This window comes from Odontesthes bonariensis, chromosome 12, assembly GCF_027942865.1.
Source record: "Odontesthes bonariensis isolate fOdoBon6 chromosome 12, fOdoBon6.hap1, whole genome shotgun sequence".
Lineage (NCBI taxonomy): Eukaryota > Metazoa > Chordata > Actinopteri > Atheriniformes > Atherinopsidae > Odontesthes > Odontesthes bonariensis.
The window spans coordinates 35,443,994-35,471,921 of NC_134517.1; the positions used below are offsets into that span (position 1 = coordinate 35,443,994).

Consider the following 27,928-nt stretch of genomic DNA (forward strand, 5'->3'; position numbering starts at 1 on the left):
CAGATGTATTGTATTAAAACAAGTCCCTATATCTGGCTGAAATGGTACTTGTTAGGCAGTTGTGTCTTATATTAAGTGTAATGAGATATTTGGACTAGAAATGAGACAAATATACTTGGTAAGACTTTGATTTTTTCCAGTCTATATATGACGTACTCCGAGCTTTCAGTCTCATAGTTAGAATAATGAATAATTAAGCTTCAGCAGAGCCATAAAAACCTCTGTTTTCCAGATGTTTCTGCAGCTCTTTTGTTGGTTTTTGTGCTGTCGACTACAAACTTTCAGACTCTGGAACTGGATGTGCCCGGCTTTCATTTTCCAGACGTTGCTCAAGCATGTTCAGCTGAAAGAGTAATCATTTACCCAGAAATGTACCAGGAGTCAGAGGCATGTGACTCGGGGAATCAGGGCAGGTCAGGACCGCCAGTCAGCTGACTGCCAGAAGAGGACGAAACACAGCAGGACTGCAGGCGGTGAAGCATTAAGGAGCGTTTATTGTACCCAGTACAGATTATCAGAAACTCAGCAGTGTGAGAAACACATTGTGAGGGGGGGGGGGCCGAGCCTGTACAGCATTCTCTCAGCCTCAGAAGGCGGAGCCTGCAGCGGTCGCCCCGTCAGGACAAACGGCGCCGAAAAAAGGGGGCGGATCTACCAGAGCCTGAACGTTACAGCCGATACGCGACAGTCAAACAAATGCAGCCTTATAGCAAAAATATATACTTTATAGAAGTTTGTCTCCGCCCCCGTTCAGACATGGAAAACAAAAACAAAAAGCAGAATATCACAAACATCTGTGTCCAGAGACGGTGAAGCGATATGTGAGAGGACATGCAGAGAGGCGGCGGCGTCCGGCCGCGCCCGCGTGCAGCGTCCTGGCGAGCGAGCCGGAGACGCGTGGAGCGCCCGGACAGGAAAGCGTCGGAACAGTTCATCTTACAGGGTCTCGGGGGGGGGGGGGGTCCGGAGGTCTGCGGGGTTCAGCAGAACATTTACAGCTCGACAGAAATCAGAAAACGTGGTGTCCTATCTACAGAAAACAAGCCGACTCGTGTGTTTTCGAATGTGTGGCGTGTTTGGGTCGGAGTGGATCCGTGTGTCAGCCAATCGGAGCCCTTTCACAGCCCGGAGGAGGCGGCGTGGAGACGTTGTAGGGGGGGGGGGGACCCGGAGAAAAGGCAGCTGGGGTCAGAACAGAGCCGCTCCGACGCTGTTGGACTTTAAATGTTTGATTGTTCGTCACGAAAATAAAAAATAAATCAGACGCAGCAACTCGTGCAGTCTGTAGAAACGGCGGCCTGCGAGCTCGCTGCGTTCAGTCTCCGTGACGGCGGCGGCGGCGGCCCTCGGCTCGGCTTTGAGTCCAGTCGACCCGGTCGGGGTTCTTCTCCTGAGGCGCCGCCGCAGGTTCCCCCGCCCCGGGTCGTGGGGGCGGGCGCCAGGAGGGACTTTGGGAGTGTTTGCGTGTGCGTGTGTGTCGTGCGTCGGGACGGCGGCGCCGGCGTTAGTAGCCGTAGCCGTCGGGGAAGGGCAGGGCGCCGCACTGCTCCCCGGCCTCCAGCAGGTAGGCGGCGGCGGCGTCGTCGTAGTGCGTGAGCGGCACCGTGTCGTCATCCAGCCCCGGCAGGCTGTCCGGGTCCGCCTTCAGGCTGGGCCGCTGGTTGTCGGGGAACGCCATGGAGAACAGCGCCTCGGGGTCGCACACGAACTTGTAGACGTAGCGCTCGCCCGCCACCTGGGGAGGGAGGAGACGGCGTTAGCACCCGAGCGTTCGGCGCTCCGACCCGACCCCAACAGAGGAAGCAAAGCGAGGACGTGCCTTTACCTTCTGCATGATGCCCTTCTCGTAGTAGTAGCGCAGCGAGCGGCTCAGCTTGTCGTAGTTCATGGCCGGCCGGTTCTTCTGGATGCCCCAGCGGCGAGCCACCTGAAACGATCACAGACGGTTAGCCGAGCGCCTGGCAGCGAGCACAGCGTCTTAAAACGGGCGCCGGCCCACTGACCCACCTCCTCGGGCTCGATGAGCTTGAACTCCATGCCGCGGCCGGTCCAGGCGATGAAGTGTCCGTTGGCCGGGTCGTCCAGCAGCGTGACCAGGAACTGCCAGAGCTGCAGCGAGCCGCGGCGCTGGTACGGCGGCCCGTCCCGGTACACCGAGGGCTCCTGCTTTATTTTACCTGCAGGGGGAGCAGGCAGAGGGATGAGGGGGGAGAGGGATGAGTCAGCCGCCGCGAGGCATTCCTAAACCTAACAAGAGACATTCCTAACCCCAGACAATCCCTAACCCGAGACTTTCCCAACCCTAACCGGGCCGGCGGCCTTACCTTCTAACCGCTCGGGGACCACACAGGCGTCATCGAAGTACAGCTGAGGGTCTCTGTCGAAGGAGAAGCCTGAAAGCAGAGAGAGGGGGGACAGAGTCAGGCTGACGCTCTGGTGTCAGGAGGGGGCGGGGTCCCAGAGGACAGCTCTGCCCACCGGGTCCGCCATCTTAAACGCCCGGGCTCACCTTCGTGGTTGTTCTGGTAGAAGCTCCTCCCGAACGATGACTGGCAGTTAGGCACTTCTGTAAAAACAGAGAGGACACAAGTTTAAATTCAGCTTCCTCAGAGGCTGAGTCGACGCCTTCAGGACGCCACGGACAAAAATACACGACTGTGACGCCCGCCAGCCGGGCCTGGCGCCGCCGCCGAGTCCAGCCGCCGGATGGACGGACGGAGACGAAACTTCACATAGACACAGAGAAACCCGACTATTTAAAGTTTCGGGTTTAACGTTTAAACGTTTGGACTTTGCTCGATTCTGACAAGGCGTCCTGGTTCTGACGGAGGCTCTTTCTTAGCTCCGCCCCCTCGTGCACGCTCAGCACAAAGCGTGAATGAAATATATCAGCTGCTGCTGCTGCTGTGGAAACACGGCCGGTCGGTTCCGGTCGCACGCAGAACCGGGTCTCACCTCAGAACCTCCGAAAGGTTGAGATTAAATCCGGTTCAGTTTCAGATTCTGGCTCGGATATAAAAGAGGTTTCCATAGAAGAAACTGGAAATAAATACACTTTTAATGTATTTACACGACTGATTCATGGTTTTTAAAGCTCATCAGACTCTGTTCCGTCAGCGGTGACATCACAGCGTGCAGAAACACAAACGGACGCAGAGCTGAGGTATGCCGATCAAAAGTTCAGAGCTCCGGAGGTCAAAAGGTCGACCCCAGCTGGTTTAATCACCCTGCCACCGCCTCCCAGCTCCAACAGCTGGGTGGAGGACGCCGGTTTAGCCCCGCCCACCTAGGGCTGTCGCGGGAATTCCCACCGCGGTGACTCATAGCCGCTCAACAGCGCGGTATGCGGTGATATCGCATTTTTGTTCATTAGGCTACTTTCCACGACACGCAATGTTAGATGAAAATCGAGCGCATAATCCGGCTTTTTCCCCAGCGATTCTGACATTTCACTTTGCTTTGCCTGTCATTTACTCGCTCACAGACCAACATAGCGGAGATCAAGCAGCGCATACCCCAGTTCTGCATTGTTGCCAGAGCCACACGGCAAATATCAACATTGTTGCAGACCTGCGCACGTTTCGTTTAGTAATGACGGAGAAAAACGAAGCAGATCAGCGCAGCAGTTGAGCTCACGTGTCCGGGATACAGTTTTTTTAAACAGACTGCCCGCCGACCAACCAACCCAGGCTGAACTTTAACTGTTTCCGCAAAGTTGTTAGAGCTTATTTCTGGCACGGCACGTTCTTTTAAACGTTTTTTTTTTTTTTTTGAATAGTTTCACCTACACAGTTTTGTTGAAATGATCAGGTATTTCCCAACAGCAAACGTGCACACCGAGCTGTGGTTCATTGTTGACATTAGACGGTCGCATTTACAACGTTAAACATGGATAATAAGGGAAGACTCAAAGCCATAAAGTGTCCGGACTAGGCAGAGGAGTAAAGCCGAGATAAAGGTAGGCCACTGCATTTTATTTTAACTTCTATTGCTACGACACTGAGTAGGCATATTCTTGTAATATCAGCTGCCGAGGGAGAATGAGACCACAACGAGTAGCATGCAGACGTGTGTGCGTGTGCGGTGCCTATATGCAAAGATGGCGACAGAAAGGCGGCACCTCGCTGTGTTAATGTGTTTCTCCTGCCTTGCGGGGAATATACAATGCATCATTATTACTGTGCTGGCTTTAAAAAGTATTAGTTCTGTCAGTCGCTTTGTATCTACTGTGCAGTCTTAAAAACTCGTTCAGTTTCTCGAGTTGTTCTGCGCGTGCAGTGGTGGCGTGCGGTGGGCGGTGGCCTGGACACGCACCGCGGAGGTCCTCTCAGCACCGCGGTGATTGCATTTTGCGGTTATCGCGACAGCCCTACGCCCACCTACATACGATCAAAGGAAGGAGCCCTCAGAACCCTCCACATGTTCTGAGCACTTAAACAGGATCAGCTCCATGTTTGCTGCGTTAAATCTCAAAGACAATCAGGCAGCAGCAGCAGCTCCCCCCCCTCCATCTTCCAGCCACTCGAGGCCGCCGTGACTTAAAGGCCCTAAGAGCATAAGAGGATTTGTTATTACATCACACGGCTCAAAGGGAAGCAGCGTAAACACACACGAGGGCCGGAGACGCAGGAAGTTAAAGCGTCAGAGCAGCAGCCGCCGCGTGGGCGGCGAGCTTCCAGCCTCTGTTCTCAGCTCCGCCTACATCTACCCCAGGTGGGCTCTGCCAGGAGCCCCGCCCGTTCACTCCTCGCCCTCCGAGGTTTAAGCTCGGCTGAAAGACCCACTTCTGGGTAAAGGAGCCCCTGTGTGTCCGGGCGGCTGCTGCGTGTTAAAACTCACAGCGGCGTGCGAGCGCCGAGAACAAACACGGCCGGGCACATTCCGAGCCCTGCACCCCGGGTTTCTCCTCAGAGAAAATGTCTTAAGAAGCTTTTTTCTTTGCTTTAAAGGGATAGTTTGCCTCTTATGACATGAAGCTGTGTGACATCCCATATCAGCAACATCATTTATGAACAACAAGATGTTCAGAAATGATGTTGCTGATATGGGATGTCATACAGCTTCATGTTAAAGAGGCGAACTGTCCCTTTAAAGTGTTTAAAAAACAACCAAAATGTTCAGAAAAGCAGTTTAAACTCGGCTCAGAACCAGAACCGGAGCCGGACTCACCGGAGTCGAAGCAGAAGTCTCGGGGCTCCTGCTTGATGGCCATGGGGTGGAACGCAGCCTGGCGGGGGGGCGGGGCCATGGCGGGGACGCCCTGCTCGCTGTAGCGCGGGTCGATGAGCTCCTGTTTGAAGCCCTGGGGGGGCGGGGCCACCTGGGCGGGCGGGGCCACCAGCGGCTCCGATAGCTGCCGGTGGTACGGCGGCCGGCCGTCACGCGGCAGGCTGCTGGGGGGCTGCGGCAGGAACTGGGGGCGCGCCGGGCTCTCGGGCGGGGGGAACGGTAGACACGGTTCTGACATCTGCCTCTGGAACCTGCACACAGGGGGGGCGTGTCTTTAGAGAGAGAAGTCGGGCTGAAAGGGAACGCTGAGGAGGCGGAGTCTGTGCTCACCTGTGCTCAGGTGGGAAGCTGCTCGCATCCTGGCTGGCGGGGGCGCAGGGCACGGCGAAGGGGGGGCCGTGCACGGTGGGCTGCTGCAGACCCGGGGTCCTCGGATTGGCTACATGAGGGCGTGGAGGCGGAGTCTGCTCGCTCACCGCCGCGGTGCCGGGGGAGACGGGGGTGGAGGGGGGCGTCAGCGGCTTGAACCCGGGGGTGGGCTTCCTGTCGCAGGCACTGTGGGAGGAGAAGGGATTTTATCTGTATTTATTCAACTAAAAGGTGCTTTACAGATACATTAAAACAGGAGAAATAAATGAATTTAAATTAGTGAATTTAAATAATATGAAATAAAAAAAGATTAAAATTTTAAACAAAAAAGAAGGAAATAAGAACAAGAGATAAAATCAGGAGTTAAAATGTGGTTAGTTAAAAAAGAAGGGAGACCATCATCTCCCTACCTCTACATATGTATATATACATTTAATATAAGAGCATATTAGTGCAGTTTTACTACATTAATATGGAAATAGCTGCAGTATATAAAAAGTTGTAAAACTGCATTAATGCAAAGTTTCCTGAATTTAAATCTTCAGAGGAAAAACTTCATGGTTTCCTGTTCTTTCTGCGCCTTTCTTTTTAGCTTTTTTTTCTTGAAAGAAGATAACTTTTCACAATATTTAATGCTCAGATCAGCTTTATTTACCAGGAACAAAGTTAAAACCTAACCCGCAGTTAAAACAGCTTAAAGGAAGAGCCATGACAGTCTTAAAAAGAGGAAGAGAGGAAGCGGAGCAAAAACAGGAAGTGGACCAGAAACAGGAAGTGGAGCAAAAACAGGAAGTGGACTAAAAAACAGGAAGTGGACTAAAAAAAACAGGAAGTGGACAAAAAAAAACAGGAAGTGGACTAAAAAAAAACAGGAAGTGGACTAAAAAACAGGAAGTGGACCAAAAACAGGAAGTGGACCAAAAACAGGAAGTGGACCAAAAACAGGAAGTGGACCGAAAACAGGAAGTGGACCAAAGACAGGAAGTGGACCAAAGACAGGAAGTGGACCAAAGACAGGAAATAAAACAGGAAGTAGACCAAAAAACAGGAAGTGAACCAAAAACAGGAAGTGGACCAAAGACAGGAAGTGGACCAAAGACAGGAAATAAAACAGGAAGTAGACCAAAAAACAGGAAGTGGACCGAAAACAGGAAGTGGACCGAAAACAGGAAGTGGACCAAAGACAGGAAATAAAACAGGAAGTGGACCAGAAACAGGAAGTGGACCAAAAAACAGGAAGTGAACCAAAAAACAGGAAGTGGAGCAAAAACAGGAAATAAAACAAGAAGTGGGCCAAAAACAGGAAGTGGAACAAACACAGGAAGTGGGGCAAAAACAGGAAGTGGGCCAAAAACAGGAAGTAAAACATGAAGTGGACCAAAAACAGGAAGTGGACCAAAGACAGGAAGTAAAACAGGAAGTGGACCAAAAACAGGAAGTGGACCGAAAACAGGAAGTGGACCAAAGACAGGAAATAAAACAGGAAGTGGACCAGAAACAGGAAGTGGACCAAAAAACAGGAAGTGGACCAAAAACAGGAAATAAAACAAGAAGTGGGCCAAAAACAGGAAGTGGGCCAAAAACAGGAAGTGGACCAAAAAACAGGAAGTGGACCAAAAAACAGGAAGTGGACCAAAAACAGGAAATAAAACAAGAAGTGGGCCAAAAACAGGAAGTGGGCCAAAAACAGGAAGTGGCCGTGCAGCGCTGCTCTGAGGCGCTCACCTGTAGCTGTAAAGGCGCTCACCTGTAGCTGTAAAGGCGCTCACCTGTAGCTGTAAAGGCGCTCACCTGTAGCTGTAAAGGCGCTCACCTGTAGCTGTAAAGGCGCTCACCTGTAGCTGTAAAGGCGCTCACCTGTAGCTGTAAAGGCACTTCTCTCCGTAGGGCATGGGACTCCTGTCCTGCCGGCAGGGGGACGGCTCTCTGGAGGGGGTCAGCTCCCGCTTGATCTTGGCCGGCGGCGGGCCATGAAACATCACTGCAGGAGAGGATGACAGAGAGCTGCGTCAGACAGAGCGCAGATAGCAGCTAATGGAAGCAGTTATCTCCACCACATTGGGACCTGACGGAGGATGGACAGCGCCACTCAGCAGCTGTTTACCGTCGGGCCTAATGACGGACGACTGCGCCCCAGCAGCCGCTGCTGGGCGGTAGCATGGCGCTAGCTGCACTCAGCTATCAGAGCTCTCATCTGACTCCCATTAGTGCCGAGGCCATGAATCAGAGCGGCTGTAATCTAATGGCAGCCAATGATTTTCTCCTCCGAGCTGTAACCATTAGACGCTGGCTGCAGCTTCCGGGGCGCCACATAATAGCCACGATAGAAACTAGATCCCCGAGCGCAGAGGAATAAATCAGCCGGCACGCTGATGGAGGCTAACAATGTGCACGTGAGCCGCCCCGTGCACGCTCCTCACAAAGAGAAGAAACTAAAGTGGAGGTTAGGCATCCTTTCTTCCTCCGCTGGATTAAAAAAAAAGCAAACAGTGGTGCTGAGTTATAGTTCTGCAGCTTTCAGAGTTTTTCTGAGCTGTGAACCATTCAGGCAGGAAAAAGGCTCCTAACTCAAGGGATGAACCAGTGTTGTGTCCACACAGAACAGACAACTCAGCAAAGAAGCCATTTTAAACTGGATCTTTAGGCACTTTGTTCCCAGCAGCCTGTCACAGAGTCACATCATTTGTTCCCATTTCTTTAGCTGCATCTGTGAAAAACAGCTTCATAGTTTCAACTTTTTTGTACATTTACGTTAAAACTGCTTTCAGTTACCAAAAGAGTCAAATTAATATAAGAAATTCAGTTTTAAAAAAATCCTAATCCCAACATAATTGAACATTATCACGTCTAAAAGTAGGAAAGTAGGAAAAAAACCGACAATAATAAGAATTATATGTTATTCAACATCCAGAAAAAATAAATAAGATTCAATTTAAAGCTTAAAAAAGGAATATAAGATATAATCTAATGACTAATTATGGAACAATTAATATAAATGAAATGATTAAACTGTTTTATGCCACCAGAAATGAATAATCTAGAAGCTCTTTGTGGGTTTTAGACTGGAATTAAGATTTGTTCCCATTTCTTTAGCTGCATGTGTGAAAAACAGCAAAGATAACACAGTGTGACAGACAGAAAACAGGATTTCTGCAGCAACAAGGTGATTCCCAAAGAGCTGTTAGCTGAAAACTTGGCATATCTCAGCATGGTGTGCAGTGTGTCCTTAAAACATTTGAGGAAACTGGACAAGTGGAGGACAGAAGAAGAAGTGTCAGGCCTAAAGAACTATCTACAGCAGATGAACAGGATCTGAAAGTGATGTCCTTAAGAAAGAGGAAAACATCCAGCAAAGACCTGACACAGGAGCTGAGAGATGCATCTGGACCTTCAGCTGATCCATCTGCTGTTGGCCCAAGCCTCATCAGAAATGGGCTCCATGGAAGGGTGGCTGTCAGGAAGCCGTTCTTAAGGAAGGGAAACAGGGAGAAAAGGCTGAGCTGTGCCAAAGGACACAAGAAGTGGGCTGAAAATCAGTGGCAGCAGGTCTGATGGAGGGATGAATCCTCCCCAGAGCCCGGAGCTCAACATTACTGAAGCAGTGTGGGATCATGTTGGCAGAGAAGGGAACAAAAGGCAGCCCACATCCAAAGAAGAGCTTTGGGATGTCCTTCAAGAAGCCTGGAGAACTATTCCTGAAGACTCCTTAAAGAGAGGACAGAAAGCTGTCTGAGAGGGTTCAGGCTGTGCTGGAGGAGAAAGCAGCTCAGAGCAGATATTCACTTTAAAGCTGCTCACAACTGAACTAACTCTGGTTCTGCCTCAGATTCTGGGTTTATGTTCATGTTGGAACATGTTTCAGTGAATCTCTGCAGCTGTTACCATGGAAACATCTGCAGATATTCACCTTAAAGCTGCTCAGAACTGAACTAACTCTGGTTCTGACTCAGATTCTGAGCTCAAACCTTGGTGACAGGCAGCCTGGATCGAGGCTCTCTATGAAAAACACGCCAAAGCATCGGCCTCGATAACATCTCTGCAGGCTGGAGGTCAGTTTGCAGCTCGCTGAACCACATTAACAAAGACAGAACCACACCCTGTCTCCACCTCCCACGCATCAGACCAAAACATAAACTCAAAGGGACAGGGGTGGGGGGCATGAAAAGCTCCACTGAGAACAATCCAAACATCTCCCTGAGGCTGCAGCCAGCAGAATATTCAGGCTCTGTGGAGCAGGACTGTAGCAGGCAGCCCCGTCCACTGGAATCCTGCCCAGCTCTGCAGCAGCAGGGCCTGTGTGCGGGAAAGTGTGAAATCAGATTAGGAGCTCGGCTCATGTGATGCCCCGTGCCAATCGGCTGATTAAACTCAAAATGGAGGAGATAGAGAGGGGGAGGGAAGAGGAGAGCAGCCTTTCCCAGAGCCGTGGGCTGCGACTGGGACAGAAAAGGAGCTCTTTGTGGAGCCCAGAAGAAGCCAAACACACCAAAACCAAACCCAAAAACACACCAAAGACACAGCGGAAACACACCAAAAACAAATTAAAATCACACCAAAGACACAGCGGAAACACACCAAAAACAAATTAAAATCACACCAAAAACAAATTAAAAACACACCAAAAACACAGCGGAAACACACCAAAAACAAATTAAAATCACACCAAAAACACAGCGGAAACACACCAAAAACAAATTAAAAACACACCAAAGACACAGCGGAAACACACCAAAAACAAATTAAAAATCACACCAAAAACAAACCAAAAACAAATTAAAATCACACCAAAAACAAATTAAAATCACACCAAAAACAAATTACAAACACACCAAAGACACAGGGGAAACACACCAAAAACAAATTACAAACACACCAAAGACACAGCGGAAACTAACCAAAAACACACCAAAGACACAGGGGAAACTAACCAAAAACACACCAAAGACACAGCGGAAACTAACCAAAAACACACCAAAGACACAGGGGAAACTAACCAAAAACACACCAAAGACACAGCGGAAACAAACCAAAAACACACCAAAGACACAGGGGAAACTAACCAAAAACACACCAAAGACACAGGGGAAACTAACCAAAAACACACCAAAGACACAGGGGAAACTAACCAAAAACACACCAAAGACACAGGGGAAACTAACCAAAAACACACCAAAGACACAGCGGAAACTAACCAAAAACACACCAAAGACACAGCGGAAACAAACCAGAAACACACCAAAGACACAGGGGAAACTAACCAAAAACACACCAAAGACACAGGGGAAACTAACCAAAAACACACCAAAGACACAGCGGAAACAAACCAAAAACACACCAAAGACACAGGGGAAACTAACCAAAAACACACCAAAGACACAGGGGAAACTAACCAAAAACACACCAAAGACACAGGGGAAACTAACCAAAAACACACCAAAGACACAGGGGAAACAAACCAAAAACACACCAAAGACACAGCGGAAACAAACCAAAAACACACCAAAGACACAGCGGAAACTAACCAAAAACACACCAAAGACACAGGGGAAACTAACCAAAAACACACCAAAGACACAGGGGAAACTAACCAAAAACACACCAAAGACACAGGGGAAACTAACCAAAAACACACCAAAGACACAGGGGAAACAAACCAAAAACACACCAAAGACACAGCGGAAACAAACCAAAAACACACCAAAGACACAGCGGAAACAAACCAGAAACAAACCAAAAACACACCAAAGACACAGCGGAAACTAACCAAAAACACACCAAAGACACAGGGGAAACTAACCAAAAACACACCAAAGACACAGGGGAAACTAACCAAAAACACACCAAAGACACAGGGGAAACACACCAAAAACAAATTACAAACACACCAAAGACACAGCGGAAACTAACCAAAAACACACCAAAGACACAGGGGAAACTAACCAAAAACACACCAAAGACACAGGGGAAACTAACCAAAAACACACCAAAGACACAGGGGAAACACACCAAAAACAAATTACAAACACACCAAAGACACAGCGGAAACTAACCAAAAACACACCAAAGACACAGGGGAAACTAACCAAAAACACACCAAAGACACAGGGGAAACTAACCAAAAACACACCAAAGACACAGCGGAAACAAACCAAAAACTAACCAAAAACACACCAAAGACACAGGGGAAACTAACCAAAAACACACCAAAGACACAGGGGAAACTAACCAAAAACACACCAAAGACACAGGGGAAACTAACCAAAAACACACCAAAGACACAGCGGAAACAAACCAAAAACAAATTAAAAACACACCAAAGACACAGCGGAAACTAACCAAAAACACACCAAAGACACAGGGGAAACTAACCAAAAACACACCAAAGACACAGGGGAAACTAACCAAAAACACACCAAAGACACAGGGGAAACTAACCAAAAACACACCAAAGACACAGGGGAAACTAACCAAAAACACACCAAAGACACAGGGGAAACTAACCAAAAACACACCAAAGACACAGGGGAAACTAACCAAAAACACACCAAAGACACAGGGGAAACTAACCAAAAACACACCAAAGACACAGGGGAAACAAACCAAAAACACACCAAAGACACAGGGGAAACTAACCAAAAACACACCAAAGACACAGGGGAAACAAACCAAAAACACACCAAAGACACAGGGGAAACTAACCAAAAACACACCAAAGACACAGGGGAAACTAACCAAAAACACACCAAAGACACAGGGGAAACAAACCAAAAACACACCAAAGACACAGGGGAAACTAACCAAAAACACACCAAAGACACAGCGGAAACAAACCAGAAACACACCAAAGACACAGGGGAAACTAACCAAAAACACACCAAAGACACAGGGGAAACAAACCAGAAACACACCAAAGACACAGGGGAAACTAACCAAAAACACACCAAAGACACAGGGGAAACTAACCAAAAACACACCAAAGACACAGCGGAAACAAACCAAAAACACACCAAAGACACAGCGGAAACTAACCAAAAACACACCAAAGACACAGCGGAAACTAACCAAAAACACACCAAAGACACAGGGGAAACTAACCAAAAACACACCAAAGACACAGCGGAAACAAACCAAAAACACACCAAAGACACAGGGGAAACTAACCAAAAACACACCAAAGACACAGCGGAAACAAACCAAAAACACACCAAAGACACAGGGGAAACAAACCAAAAACACACCAAAGACACAGCGGAAACTAACCAAAAACACACCAAAGACACAGCGGAAACAAACCAAAAACACACCAAAGACACAGGGGAAACTAACCAAAAACACACCAAAGACACAGCGGAAACAAACCAAAAACACACCAAAGACACAGGGGAAACTAACCAAAAACACACCAAAGACACAGCGGAAACAAACCAAAAACACACCAAAGACACAGGGGAAACTAACCAAAAACACACCAAAGACACAGGGGAAACAAACCAAAAACACACCAAAGACACAGGGGAAACAAACCAAAAACACACCGGAAACAAACCAAAAACACACCAAAGACACAGCGGAAACAAACCAAAAACACACCAAAGACACAGCGGAAACAAACCAAAAACACACCAAAGACACAGGGGAAACTAACCAAAAACACACCAAAGACACAGCGGAAACTAACCAGAAACACACCAAAAACAAATTAAAAACACACCAAAGACACAGGGGAAACTAACCAAAAACACACCAAAGACACAGCGGAAACTAACCAAAAACACACCAAAGACACAGGGGAAACTAACCAGAAACACACCAAAAACAAAATAAAATCACACCAAAAACAAATTAAAAACACACCAAAGACACAGGGGAAACTAACCAAAAACACACCAAAGACACAGGGGAAACTAACCAAAAACACACCAAAGACACAGCGGAAACAAACCAGAAACAAACCAGAAACACACCAGAAACAAATTAAAATCACACCAGAAACAAATTAAAATCACACCAAAAACACAGCAGAAACGCAGCGGAAAAGGACAGGAATGAGGTACTCACAGCTGTCAGACTGGAAATCTGGGACGAACTGCTCGTCATCGGGCACCTGGGCTGTGGAGGAGCGGGAAAAGGTGGAAGCTGTCAGCAAAAAGTGGAGCTGGAACAGCGTGCTGCTCAGCAGGCTGCAGGACTTTGCTCTTTAGAGTTAAAGTTTAACTTTTAAAAGCTGCTTCATTTCACAAAAGTCAACCATTCAGAATCAGGAACTCAGATTTCACACATGAGCAGGTGCCCAAACGGCCGTGAAACGGAGGAGAAGCTCACCTTCTGCGATCCAGATCTCCTGCAGCTGGCTGAGGTCCTGGAACAGCTCTGAAAGAAAGGAGGAAGATGTTGAGCTACAGTCCGCCGACACAAACACGTCGGACGGATGCTCAGCGAGGACGCTACCTTCTGTGTCCTGCGCCAGCTCCGTGTCCACGAACTTCCTCTTCCTGTCGCCCTGAGGCCTGCCGCCGGGCGCCGGGTCCTTCTGCTGCTGGGGGGGAAAAGACGGAGCGTGAGCAGAGACCACCGGGGCGAGTGGCGAGGCCGGCGTGCGTCCACTTACACTGGGAGGGACCATAAACGGGACCTGCTGGTCGTAGAAGCCGTCCATGTTATGGTGTCACTGGTGGGGGGGGTGGAGGGGGGATGGGGATGGGGGGGGGGGTCTGATGTCAGAGGGGAGGGGGAGGTGTTCGCTTTAAAGCGACGGCGCCGCGCTCTGCGTCCCTGAAAAGAGACACAAGAGGCTTCAGAAGCAGCTCGGACGTGACAAACGTCACAGATAAAAAGGAGAAGAAACTAAAGTGGAGGTTAGGCATCCTTTCTTCCTCCGCTGGATTAGAAACAAAGCACAAACAGTCCTGATCAGCTCTCATTTCTTTCCATTTCTGCAGCTTTCTCAGAGTTTTTCTGAGCTGTGAACCCTTCAGGCAGGAAAAAGGCTCCTAACTCAAGGGATGAACCAGTGTTGTGTCCAACTCAGCAAAGAAGCCGTTTTAAACTGGATCTTTAGGCACTTTGTTCCCAGCAGCCTGTCACAGGACTTTAAAAACAGGACTTTATGTCACCAAACAGGAACAAAATTCCCTCAGATTTGGAGTCAGATGAGCAACAAAAAATTATTTGATTTTTTTTTACATTCATTTACTCAAATAGTGGCCTAAAATGAACAGAAACAGACATTTAATTATAATTTCTTGTATAACAAATAATTTCCAACTACATTTGTATGATTTTGACAGCCATATTAAGTATTTTATGTGATTTTTGAAGCATTTTGGTCATGAGACACTTCTTATTTCTTTATATTTTGCATTCAAGCAGCTTAAGTGATCTTCAGCAATAGTTTCAAGACTTTCAACGTTTTTCTTTGGACATTTTCTGCTTTTTCCCTCATTTTCAGTCCATTTTTTCTTTGTTAAGCCACTTAACTCTGACATGTGAAGCATTCAGGCAGGAAAAAGGCTCCTAACTCAAGGGATGAACCAGTGTTGTGTCCAACTGAGCAAAGAAGCCGTTTTAAACTGGATCTTTAGGCACTTTGTTCCCAGCAGCCTGTCACAGAGACACATCATTTGTTCCCATTTCTTTAGCTGCATCTGTGAAAAACAGCTTCATAGTTTCAACTTTTTTGTACATTTACGTTAAAACTGCTTTCAGTTACCAAAAGAGTCAAATTAATATAAGAAATTCAGTTTTAAAAACAGTCCTAATCCCCAAAAAATGAACGTTATCACGTCTAAAAGTAGAAAAGTAGGAAAAAAACAGACAATAATAAGAATTATATGTTATACAACATCAATAAAAAGTAAATAAGATTCAATTTAAAGCTTAAAAAAGGAATATAAGATATAATCTAATGACTAATTATGGAACAATTAATATAAATTACATGATTAAACTGTTTTATGCCACCAGAAATGAATCATCTAGAAGCTCTTTGTGGGTTTTAGACTGGAATTAAGATTTGTTCCCATTTCTTTAGCTGCAGAAGCAGCTCGGAGGTGAGAAACGTTACAGAAACACAGATAAAATTCACCTGGAGGTCAAAGCCGGCGTCTGGCCTCATTACACGTGCAGCCGCATCCCTCTGATGCTACAACACACCCCCCCTCAGCCCTTTATTTCACCAACAAACAGCCCTTTGAACCCCGGCTCAACGTAAACACGCCGTCACCGAGGAACACATGTAACAGGGTTACATAAGCCGGGCTCTGCGGCCATCTGTGGGCACCGCGCTGCACTATAATCAGCTTGGACATGCTGAGTGAAACTCTGGCAGAGATGCTGCCCACTCTCCAGAATCTGTGGCACGCTCTGCACCACAAAGCCCTGCAAACCAGATAGAAAGGGGGCCGGGGCCAGAGAGCCGATTAGGCTTCAAGAGGCTTGGATCTATTGTTGGATGACAGAACTGGTGTTACAGTTGGCACAGCTCCCTGCCCCCCCCCCCCCCCCGGGTATAATACTATAAGTTCCCTTAAGTGCTGCCCTTCTCTCCTTCAGCAGGGATGTGACTCACTGCTTTATCTCCTGTTAATGGCTGATGAATAAATGATAGCTTCTGGGCAATAATTACAGATACAGCTCGTGTTTAGAGCCAACTGGGCTGCGAATGTGGGGCTGTTGGCCAAAAACAACTCCAGTAAACAGCTTTTTGCTTTACATTTACAAGGAAAATATGACTTTAACACAAATATATATCCGCTTAAACTTAGTTGGATGCCGATTAGGTGATTGTGCGTCTTCGTGTGACAGTTTAACTGTTAAAAACTTTGTTTCTGTCATTATTAACGTCGCAATTAGGTCACTATACAAGTATAATGAGATTATACTTGTATAGTGACAATAAAAGGCATTCTATTCTATTCTAAACCTTCTGCTTTTGAATAAATGAACGCTTCTGGGCAATAATTACAGATACAGCTCGTGTTTAGAGCCAACTGGGCTGCGAATGTGGGGCTGTTGGCCAAAAACAACTCCAGTAAACAGCTTTTTGCTTTACATTTACAAGGAATATATTACTTTAACACAAATATTTATCCGCTTAAACTTAGTTGGATGCCGATTAGGGGATTAAGCATCTTCGTGTGACAGCCTAAGTGTGTTAAAAAGCTTGTTTCTGTCATTACTAACGTCGCAATTAGGTTAAACCTTCCGCTTTTGAATAAATGAAAGCTTCTGGGCAATAATTACAGATACAGCTCGTGTTTAGAGCCAACTGGGCTGCGAATGTGGGGCTGTTGGCCAAAAACAACTCCAGTAAACAGCTTTTGTGCTAAGGCAAATATTACTTTAAAGCAAATATTACTTTAAAACAAATATATATCCGCTTAAAAACTTAGTTGGATGCTGATTAGGTTTATTGTGCGTCTTCGTGTGACAGTTTAAGGATGTTAAAAAGTTTGTTTCTGTCATTACTAACGTCGCAATTAGGTTAAACCTTCCGCTTTTGGAAAATACAGTATGTCCAGGGTTAAACTTGTGTGTTTAAGCCGAGGTTGGGGGGCAACCAGCGGGGGGGGGGGGACGAAGTTCACCCGACTCCCCCCGCCTCCTCCTCCTCCCCGCCCATCCCCCACCCACCCTCCCTTGTTTTCCTCAATGAAGTGAAACTCGATCCGTGTGGAAACACCAAGAGGGGGGAAAAACGTCCCGTCCATTCATAAAAAAAAAAAGAAATCCCAAACAGCCGCCTGACCGCGCTGATAAGCCGATGTCTAAGCAGGTAAATCAGGGGTCAGATTTAACAAACGCAGGGGGGAATATGTATATAAATGGCTATAAAATGGTTGCCAAAGTAAATATCTTTAAATAAAGATGGCGTTGCGCTGGTTCGGAGTCTAAAAAACACGTTTACAAAGACGTCAAAGGAGCTCCGAAAAGCAAGTTGTAGCCCAAAATAAAAAAATAAACCCTGCAGCTTACCTGCTGTGTGGTTATAAACGTCCTCGATGTCGATAAAATGCGGTAGAAATATCCAGAAATAAAAAAATACAACGTGTCGAACAGCCGTGAGGTCGCCTGTCTGCGCACTTGATAAAAACTGAAGCGTCTCCTTCGACTCACAAAACTTGACTGAGCTCTCCGTTAATGGCCCGGTCGGTTTGTCCCCTGGGCTCGAGCGGCACGCAGAGCCTCGACGCTGATTGGCGGACTGAAACTGTCAGTTAGGGAAGAGCAGCCAATGGCGCCTCCGCTGCTCCTTCCTTATGCGTGAGCTGCGCAGCGACCAATCACGGCTCGGCAGTGGCCTATTTTTATGAATGGCTGGATTTCATTCACATTTTTTTCAATCGTCGCTGCCAGGACGCGTTTTGTTAAAGGGCCAGCGGCGCTGAAAATACACCCAACATCAAACCTACACTTCGACGTCAGCGTCATGCGGACTTTTCTCTGCACTATAATGGTAGATCATTACACTGTCAGAACAAATGGGTTATTAACTGCGCTCTTTGACACCCTGTACTTTGTGAGCATTCAAAGTTAAATTTAACAGCGTAGTGGTCTTTCTAAAGAGTGACGCAAACGACTGCGGATTAATGTGGACAATAGCTATGGAAATGTTTGAATTAATTACAGGGATGAAAGGCTGATATAATGGCACAGCACAACGAACATTACTCCTTTGTTTTTCTACAAGTTCACCATCGGAGCTTTGCTGGAAGTCTGATGAATTTTCTAAATTTATTTAATTGGTTTTAATTAGAGAGCCCTTTTTTTTTTCATTGCAAACACTCCCACAGCTGCACAGCTGCTGCTCAGGGAGTCCGAAAATGGGTTGGTGAGACACCGACTCATGCCAGAAGGGGGTCATTAACTCTGCAGACCAGCTCCCCTGTTGCCCAACACTAAATACGTCCCTCATTTCTCTTCTTATGATTTAATAACACTCAAAGATTTACATGTTTTCACGCTCCTCAGAGGATAAAAAGTGGAATCGCTTCTACTTAAAACTTAGAAACCTTCAAACTCTCTTATAGGCCCTTAATAAATCAAATACCTGCACTGTAAAGAATTTCTCTGTTAAATAAATTTAAATAATAATAATAACAATAATAATAATAATAAATAAATAAATAAATAAATAAATAAATAAATAAATAAATAAAATACTGGCAGCAGGGACGCCAGTATTTTACTGTTATTTTATAGTGCAACTACTGTTATTTATTTTAACAGTATATTACCGTTTTTTGGATTACAGTACATGACGGTAGGATAACTGTGTTTTAGTAATTTTACAGCGCATCTACTGTAATTTATTTAACAGTATAATAATTACGTATTTTGGATTTGGACATCAATTCATTACAAATACTGTTTTATGCTGTTAAATTACAGTTATCTACTGGTATAGTTAAACAGAGATGGGGACTCGAGATGCTGTTTTGATGACTTGTGACTTGACTTGACAAAAAATAAAAGACTTGAGACTCGACTCAGACTTGGAAGTTAAAGACTCGGCACTTGACTTGAGACACGATGACTTGAATGACTTGAGTGTTAAGCATCTAGCATAACTTCCAACTTTGTTCATCATTTGAAGATCCATTCTGACCAGTAAGTGCTTGTTAAATTAGCTAATATTATCCTGTTAGCCTAGCCGGTAGTTAGCTAACGTTAGCTTGATATGATACGGGGTGGACAGGTTGGACACGTTGGGCAATGATGTTTACTGACAGTTACTTATATCTATGTGTTTTCACTTTATTAAGATCAGATTCTGCAGGTAAAACTGCAATAATAAGGTGACTTTGACTTGACCAAGAAAAAATGACTTGGGACTGCACATGTGTCACTTGGTCCCATCTCTGTTGTTAAATGACTGATTTAACTGTTAATTCACATGTGAGGGATAAATATTCAACAGTATTTTACAATTATTGTCAAATACAGTCGGATACTGTTGTAAATCCACCGTAAATATACAGCAATTCGTTACAGCGTGCAGTTATTGCATCAAATTCATGCACAAGTCTCCACAATGATGAGGATATTTTTAAATACCCAAAGGTTGGAGGCCATGAATAAATAACCTTTGTCGTTGTCACTTCCGTCACCAAATTAGGAACCCTCGTATAAACTCTATCCGGCTGCGAATGCCACTCAGTTAATACGAGCAGCTGGTTTCGAATCTATAATCCCCGACAAATCTTTGCAGCCACGACGCAGAGATTATGAGACCCGCTGCAGGGGCAATAATAGAAAAAGATCCGTGCACACATACGCAGCCGTCACATAGATCATGGCTGGTTATCGCAAAGGTCTGAGGCCAAAGACAAACAGGTTGTCTTTCATGATGTGCTGTAAAACTATCTTTGTGCATGTGAGGTGTGTTAAAGGGACAGTTCGCCTCTTTTGACATGAAGCTGTATGACATCCCATATCAGCAACATCATTTCTGAACATCTTCTTACCCCCTGCTGCGTCCTGTGAGCAGAGTTCCAGCCTCGTTTTGGCGTTGATGAAGGTAGTCCGGCTAGTTGGCTGGGGTTTAAAAAATAAAGCGTTTTGCTTCTCAGAACAATATGCGTTCAACAGAGTAATACATTTGCATCACAAAATGGTTCTCCAGGAAAAAGTCAGACCTCACAATCTCTTGGCCCTATTTTCTCTCCCTTCATATCACTGCCTGCTGCCGACAGCCGCCTGCTGTTACGGTGTTTGCTGCTCGGTCTGCACAGCAGGCAGTGATATGAAGGGAGAGAAAATAGGGCCAAGAGATTGTGAGGTCTGACTTTTTCCTGGAGAACCATTTTGTGATGCAAATGTATTACTCTTTTGAACGCATATTGTTTTGAGAAGCAAGACGCTTTATTTTTTAAGCCCCAGCCAACTAGCCGGACTACCTTCATCAACACCAAAACGAGGCTGGAACTCTGCTCACAGGACGCAGCAGGGGGTAAGAAGATGTTCAGAAATGATGCTGCTGATATGGGATGTTACACAGCTTCATGTTAAAGAGGCGAACTGTCCCTTTAAACGGGAGCAGCAGGTCTGGCCCTCCTCTGCGATGCTGCGGATGTGGTGGGTGGTCACTCGGAGGCGTTTGTGTTGCTGTTTTTACTCTTTCCTTAAATAAACGGGCCACATGCAGAGGGTGACACGGTGCTGCTGCTTGTGTACATGCCTCTAACTCTGGGCGAGAGTCAAAGCCCCAACTTCCAGTCCTCCGAGACTCCTACTGTAGGTTAGTGTGACACTGACATAACGAGCGGGTCAGAAGGCAGCTTCTGAGCCATGTGGGCTAATCCTGCTCTTTAGTGACGCAGAATCACTACGCTGTCAACCTCTGAACCTCTGCGTATGGCTGCACATCTGCCACAGCTTAGAGACTCAAAGCTAACATGTTACCTAAAAAGCATCGAATGAAAACATCAATGAAAATAAAAAAGTAAGAAATACACTGGAAAAAATCTAATTCTTACCAAGTATATTTGTCTCATTTCTAGTCAAAATATCTCATTACACTTAATATAAGACACAACTGCCTAACAAGCACCATTTCAGCCAGATATAGGGACTTGTTTTAAGACAATACATCTGGAATATCTTGTTAAATGAAAAAGTTTTGAAAACAAATTGTTTTGAGTCACATATCATATGAAACAAGCTTTTTTTACATTTGAAGAGGTTTTTAAGCTAATTTCAAGATCACTTTTATCTCAAAAGTCCTAAATATCACATCTTATTTCAAGAAATCTGGACAAGCCGATTTTCACTAGTTCCATTGGCAGATTTTTTTGCTTATTTCAAGCAAAAACGTCTTTTATTTGTTGTTTTTTTACTTATTTTTGGAGGGGCATTTTTTCCAGTGTATGGATTTTCAAGTGAAAACATAATATATAACGTATTTCAGAAAACCCATAAAATGGCTACTAAAGTCCAAAAATGAACATTACAGACCAAATGACATGAAAAGTCATATAAACCTTGTAAGATAAGTTTTATTAATTCATAAACAGAAAGATGGAATACACACAAAGCACATCAAAATACCCAGAATAACTCGATCCAGTTCAGCGCCGTCTCTTAAGGAGGTTTTTGACCTTATTTTCATTTAAAAGTTTCAAATAAAAGTAAAATGAAAATAAATAAGATGGATAAAAATCTCAACTGAACGTCGACGTAATCTGTAAAGAAATAGTTAACCAGCAAAGCATGGGTGGCAGTCTGTATGACACCCCTGAACAGCAGAAAGCAGGAACAAACAAAGATCAGACGCACAAACACCTCTGCAGTTTCTGCTGGAAAAAACTAAACATCTACACAAACATTGTAGATGTACCTATTTGCATCTCTGGGAGAACTTTAACTTTAAGAACTTTAGTTCATGAGATCTGAAAAACATCAACAAAATAGATTATATCCTCACTGAGGCAGCATGCTAATGACCCCACCTTGGTAAGTCGTGGTGGTCTGGCTCTGCAGCAGGAGGCTTGGAGGGCATTAAGATGGGTAGATGACCATATGGTTTAATGCCCAGAACAAAAGAGGCACTTATCCTACCAGCCAAAGTGGTAAAATGAAGGAGTCGGGTACATGTTGGTAGAAATAGAAGAAAAATAGAAAAATACTTTCTGCATCCCCCAATGGAGGAAATCCAAATTAGTCAAGAAAAAAAAAAAATATATATATATAATTACAATGATTGTATATTAACAACAAAAATAATAATACCAATTATAATAAAAATAATAAATGACTAAATAAAAAAAAAAAATAAAAAAAATAAATGAAAATTAAAATTAAAAATTTAAAAATTTAAAGAAATAAATACTATGCATGTCATAACGGATGGAAACAGACTTAATAAGTCTTTACCAAGATAACAAGTTAAAAGACTGACAGCTGTTTCTGCTTCAAGAGAACAAACTTGGTTCACAGACACGACAGAATAACCAAAAGAGTTTAAAAGAAGCAGTGTATTGGATTTTCAGCTAATTACTGCAAGTCTTCCAGGTCTTGATGTCTGCAGCACAAGCCTGGAGCGTCTGTCACTGATGCGTTTCCTCAGGTTTAACAGATGAACAGAGTTGGGTGTCATCGGCATAACGTCGGACATATACAGCGTGTTATATTTCCTGACACTGAAGGCATGAATAAGTTGAGTAGGTCCCAGTCCAGACCCCTGTAGAACACCATAAATAACTCTGGGATGTGTGGAGGACGCGTTATGTACACGAACAAGCTGGAATAAATCAGACGAATATGACTTAAACCAGTTTGATACCAAAGATATGTTCAAGTCTTTGTCATAAGATGTTGTGGTTTGGAATAGAATAGAAAAATACTTTATTCATCCCCCAATAGGGAAAATTCAAATTAGTCAAGTAGCTCAAAAAAAATTATTAATATTTACAATGATTGTATATTACAACAATAATTATACCAATTCTAATAAAAATACTACTACTAACTAATAATAATAATAATAATAATAATAATAATAATAATAATAATAAATTACTAAATAAATAAAAAAAAAATCAATCAATTTGAGAAGTTTATGGTTTTTGTATGAAAATAAAAAATAAAGTTTATTATTTTTTATGGTGCAGCACTGAGATCTAACAGGACAGCTTATAACTTTAACTGGTGCAGTTTCAGTACGATGGTTCTACATCCAGACTTTCCATCTTTATATGAAGCCTTTTTTCTGCCTGATTAGTTGACTTAAAACCACCTTGTTGTGCCCTTTAGAGCTGGATATTGGTCTGTGATTGACTGGAACAGTAGGATCAGAAGTTGGTGTTTCAGTGATAGCTTAATGACAGCAAGCTTAAAGGCTTATTGATCGATCTGATCGGCTCATCGGTGGTGGATCACCTTTAATAGAGCGTTACTAACCACAGCTGTTTGGAGCCAACAGAACCACATCATCTGCATAAAGCTGCAACCCCGAGGCTCCCAAACCAGACGCCCTCCTCTCAGTCACTGAGGTGTCAAAACCACCACTGCTCCTACATTACCCACAATGCAACCTGACAGGCGGAGATTGTTCTGCAAGAGGCAGCCGCCTGAATCCGAGATGAGGAGGGCAAAGAAGGTGTGAAACCTTTCCCACTTGAAGCGGTTCAGATTTTCCACGACGACCCCTCACAGCTCCTGTAAGCAGAGTCGGGGAAGTTGGCCTTTAAAAGTCGGTGCTCAGCGTTCACCGAGATGAGTGGAAGCTTCACACCGGCGAGGCCGGCGAGCTGCTGGAGAGATTAAATACTTAACTGCTTTTTTGAGGTCAAGAATGAACTCTGGAAAAAAAAGGCCAAATGAAAATGTAAAGAATAAACATGACTGCTGGACAAAAAAATGGATCCATTCCTCGTCTGTCTGACCTTTATTCTAACGGCAGTGAGAATATTATCGACCGGGATGAAACAGAAGTGCTTTAGAGCATTTTAACTGCGTGCCTGGTCTGTCCCAGCCTGCAAAATGTCTGTCAAAATGCGCATTTCAAAAAGAGTTTAAATGGGAAAGAATAGCCCGAAGGCGCAGGATGCTCTCACTGAGGGACAAGATGTGACTTGCCTGCTATTAATAGCACTTTGAGAGATAATTCCTGCCTTGTTATCTTAGCAGCCGTACTCAAGAAGCCTTGCCAAAGGCAGACTGTTGTGAGGCTGGGAGTTGTATAACCATGCTTCGCTTTAGCGTCTTTGTCCCAGTCTTTGCACGATGCCTCCTCCATCGTTACACATTCAGTCTTCCACCCCCCCTGCTTCAGATCGGGGGCCAAAAGAGCGACACGATCGAACTACTCAAATGACAATGAACTGATAAAACACTTCCCTTTGTTCTGATGTAATTAGCTTATCACACATCGTCAACTGTTGCTTTGTTTGCTTTGAGGCTTTGGACGTAAAGTCGCTAATGTGCTTAGGCATGCTAACGGGCTCACAGTCGGGTTGTGAGGTCGATCGTGGTTGGAAGGAGTGGTTTGGAAACATTTTCATGAGATATAACCCAAAGTGGAGGGTGATCATTACGTTTTTCTGGGTGGGTTTGAGAATTAAAAAAAAAGCAAAAGTTGAAGGCATGACTCACTCTGAGCTACAAAACATTAGCCTGTGGTGGGATTAAAAGAAGAAGAGGATTACCAAAGTGTTCTGGGAACCATGAAAGCCTCCATTTATTGGTGACTTATAAGGCAGTTAATAGGCTCGCTCTGTTTTATCTTTCCGACCTCTTACGACCATATGTGCCTTCTGCATCACTCGGGTCGACTGATCACTGGCTTTTAGTTCTCCAAAGATCAAGCCTGGTGCACAGAGGATGTTCAGCAGGCTTCAACACTTCCTGTTTTACGCTCTTTCTTGGCTTTTAATTCCACGTGAGAGTTTAATGATTTCGCCTTTATTGAGCTTCGCTTTAAGGTCTTTTTCATCCATTTTCGTGAGGCCTTAACCTTGTAGCACCCACAGTTGCAGATATGCAACTGCCAATAAACCAAAAATATTGGTTTATTCCCACCCATCTTTACATAAAATGTAATGTAAACAAATATTACACATGAATGTAAATAATGTATGTAAATTTAAAAAATCAAATCATGTAATGTAAATAAAAATATAAATAAAAATATAATGTAAATAAATAAAAAGCTTGTTGCATATCTGCAACTGTGGGTGCTACAAGGTTAAATTGTTTTTTAATGCACAGCAGTTCAGCCAATAGGCAGGCGTTTTTTAAAGTGCTTCACAATGAAATTTGACTTTGACTTTTGGCATTTATTCACTTTTTAAAGTGTCTCTCACTTGCTTTGGAGTAAGTAAAAAGAGCCAAAACTACGGCTAAGATGTGCTTTTTACGACCCGAACTGGAAACACAAAGTTCGACTCAGGTGTTCACGTCTGGAAAATGCTAAAGTTCAGTGAATAAATGTATTTGTGGCTTCACAGAAGCATCAGAAGCTGATTCGTTGCCCTGCTGATGGCCGACTGGGATGTCGGCTGTTTATCTAGGTGCAGAGATCTGATCACAGGTGTGGACGCCTGTACTTTGGTTTGTCACCCAGGATGCATGATAACAGCAGCTGATCTGTTTAATGTCATCAGAGACTAACACTGACTGTTGGTTTGTGTCTTCATCAGTGCTCACGAACATTCTCACACATCAGTAAGTGTTACAGCAACATGCAGATTGGTTCTCATTTCGTATTCACAACAACAAACCACCTGCTTCACAAACTCTGAGGACTCGTGGTCGAAGGAAGTCTCCTCAGACTGAGATGTTAAAACGTTCACACCGCTCACTGATCTGATTCTTTATCAGGACGTATGTGTTAACATTCATTTAAAATATGTGTGTTAAATAACAAATATTACCTGTGAGAAACAAGAGAAAAGCTGAAGCACCATAGAAGAAGAGCTGCTGCGGTAGCCGGGATGTGAAAAGATGAAAAATTTTATTTTTCAGGAGTTTTTTTGTACTTCTGTTATGAAACGCGTAACCATGGCAACGGGAAAGCTGTTTACAGCATCTGACTGAGCTTTTTAAAGCCCAAGTAATGGCAGGAATATGACGTCAAATCCAGATGGGTTGAAAGACCTTTAACCATCCTTTTATCAGTCCTTTTTTTCCCCTTCAAATTCCAACTTATTTTTCACTAGAAAAAGAACAGAAAAATACAAAATATATATATAAAAAAATAGAAAAAAATACCAAAAAGACAAAAAAACATGAAAAAAAAGAAAGAAAAACAATACACAGTTGAAAGAGGAGACGTCTAGGATGCAGAGCAGGAACTAAATGGAGGAAAAGGAGGAGGAAGTTTAAACCATTTCGTCCCTCGATCATCAGGGGAAATGTGAGATCACTGGAGGATGAAATGGACGAGCTTGGAGCCCTGATGAGGACACAGCAGGAATATCAGGCAGAGACCTTTATATTTTTAAACTGTTTTTTAAATTCTTAGATTGTTTTTAAAGTGTTTATAATTTTATAAACATTTTTACTGCTTTATTATGTCTGCTACTGGATGCTTGAATTTCCTTCGAGATCAATAAAGTATTCATCTATCTATCTATCTATCTATCTATCTATCTATCTATTCTATCTACCTATCTATCTATCTATCTATCTATCTATCTATCTATCTATCTATCTATCTATCTATCTATCTATCTATCTATCTACCTATCTATCTATCTATCTATCTACCTACCTATCTATCTATCTATCTATCTATCTATCTATCTATCTATCTATCTATCTATCTATTCTATTCTATCCATCTATCTATATATTGATTGATTTTTGTATTGATTTGTTTATTTAGTCATTTATTATTATTAGTTAGTAGTAGTATTTTTATTAGAATTGGTATTATTATTGTTGTTGTTAATATACAATCATTGTAAATATTTATAATTTTTTGAGTTACTTGTCTAATTTGAATTTCCCCCATTGGGGAATGAATAAAGTATTTTTCTATTCTATTCTATTCTATCTATCTAATAAAGTGTTATTGAATTGAATTGAATTGAATTAACCTCAGGAATATATCTATATACACATACGTATGTTAACTCGGTGCCAGAAAGTCTGTCAGCCCTGAAACCCTCCTAACGATCAGCTGACTAATCGGCGTCTGATCTTGTGACTTATTGACGCTTCGGTATCAAATGTCGGGGCAGCTTACCGCCGAACGTTAACGCATCACATCCGTGTGAATCCGGTCAAAGTGCCACCAGAGAATGGGCTGAGAATGGAGAGCAAGACGCATATTTAAAAACAGTTTCTCCAGAATCTGACACTGCAGTGACTTTTTGTCCAGAACTTTTAGAGTTTCTTCACAGTTTCTCCGGAGGTTTCGGCGGTTTTCCACAGTATGTTGTAGGGAAAGAATCATGGAAGTCTTGGCAGCATCTCGGCCACGAACGGGTCCAACATTTGCCAGATTGCACCTGATAGTTTTAAAGGGGAAGTACTCACCGATAACAGTTTGGTGAAAGTCGGCATCCCTGGAAGATATTTAGATCCCTCAGATCGGCGTATATCCATATAACGGGAGAGAACAGAGACAGTACAGCCTCTGAATAAGGCATTATCTGTCTTTATTTCACCAATACTTTAAGACCAATGAATGAATGAACGCGTACTATTGCACTGTTAGCTCAGAGCTGCCGTGTTGTTGTTATCCGGGGCTATCGGGGGGCTTATAGGAAGCTTTCTACACACGAATCATCGACTTTCTTTAATGTGCGACTTAACGTGAAGATTTCAATTTGAAATCAGTTTTATTTATATCGAGCCTGTAGAACAAATGTAATCTCAAGGCACC

At 44.2% G+C, this 27,928-nt stretch overlaps 1 protein-coding gene across 6 annotated transcripts; it reads right to left on the bottom strand.

Moving 5' to 3' along the window:
* Positions 1–474: 474 nt before the first annotated feature.
* etv5a (ETS variant transcription factor 5a) lies at positions 475–17,721 on the bottom strand. 6 transcript variants are annotated; one of them, XM_075480266.1, is made up of 13 exons: positions 17,572–17,721; positions 14,207–14,370; positions 14,047–14,131; positions 13,921–13,968; positions 13,657–13,707; positions 7,456–7,579; positions 5,560–5,784; positions 5,170–5,480; positions 2,510–2,566; positions 2,325–2,393; positions 2,008–2,177; positions 1,826–1,927; positions 475–1,735 (listed from the first exon to the last, which is right to left on the bottom strand). In XM_075480266.1, the coding sequence occupies exons 2-13, from the start codon at positions 14,252–14,254 to the stop codon at positions 1,505–1,507; spliced, it is 1,521 nt and encodes a 506-aa protein (XP_075336381.1). In that variant the 5' UTR covers positions 14,255–14,370; positions 17,572–17,721; the 3' UTR covers positions 475–1,504. The 6 variants fall into 6 exon arrangements, with proteins under 6 accessions (XP_075336381.1, XP_075336379.1, XP_075336382.1 ...); XM_075480264.1 differs by having other exon boundaries at positions 1,820–1,927; XM_075480267.1 differs by having other exon boundaries at positions 14,047–14,134.
* Between the last annotated feature and the right edge of the window lie 10,207 nt (positions 17,722–27,928).

Coding starts and splice junctions, on each gene's coding strand:
- etv5a (XM_075480261.1), bottom strand. CDS start 14,254: ATGGACGGCTTCTACGACCAGCAGGTCCCGTTTATGGTCCCTCCCAGT. Junction 2,394..2,509: donor CTACCAGAACAACCACGAAG/GTGAGCCCGGGC, acceptor CTCTGCTTTCAG/GCTTCTCCTTCGACAGAGAC. Junction 1,736..1,819: donor GCATCATGCAGAAGGTAAAG/GCACGTCCTCGC, acceptor CTCCCTCCCCAG/GTGGCGGGCGAGCGCTACGT.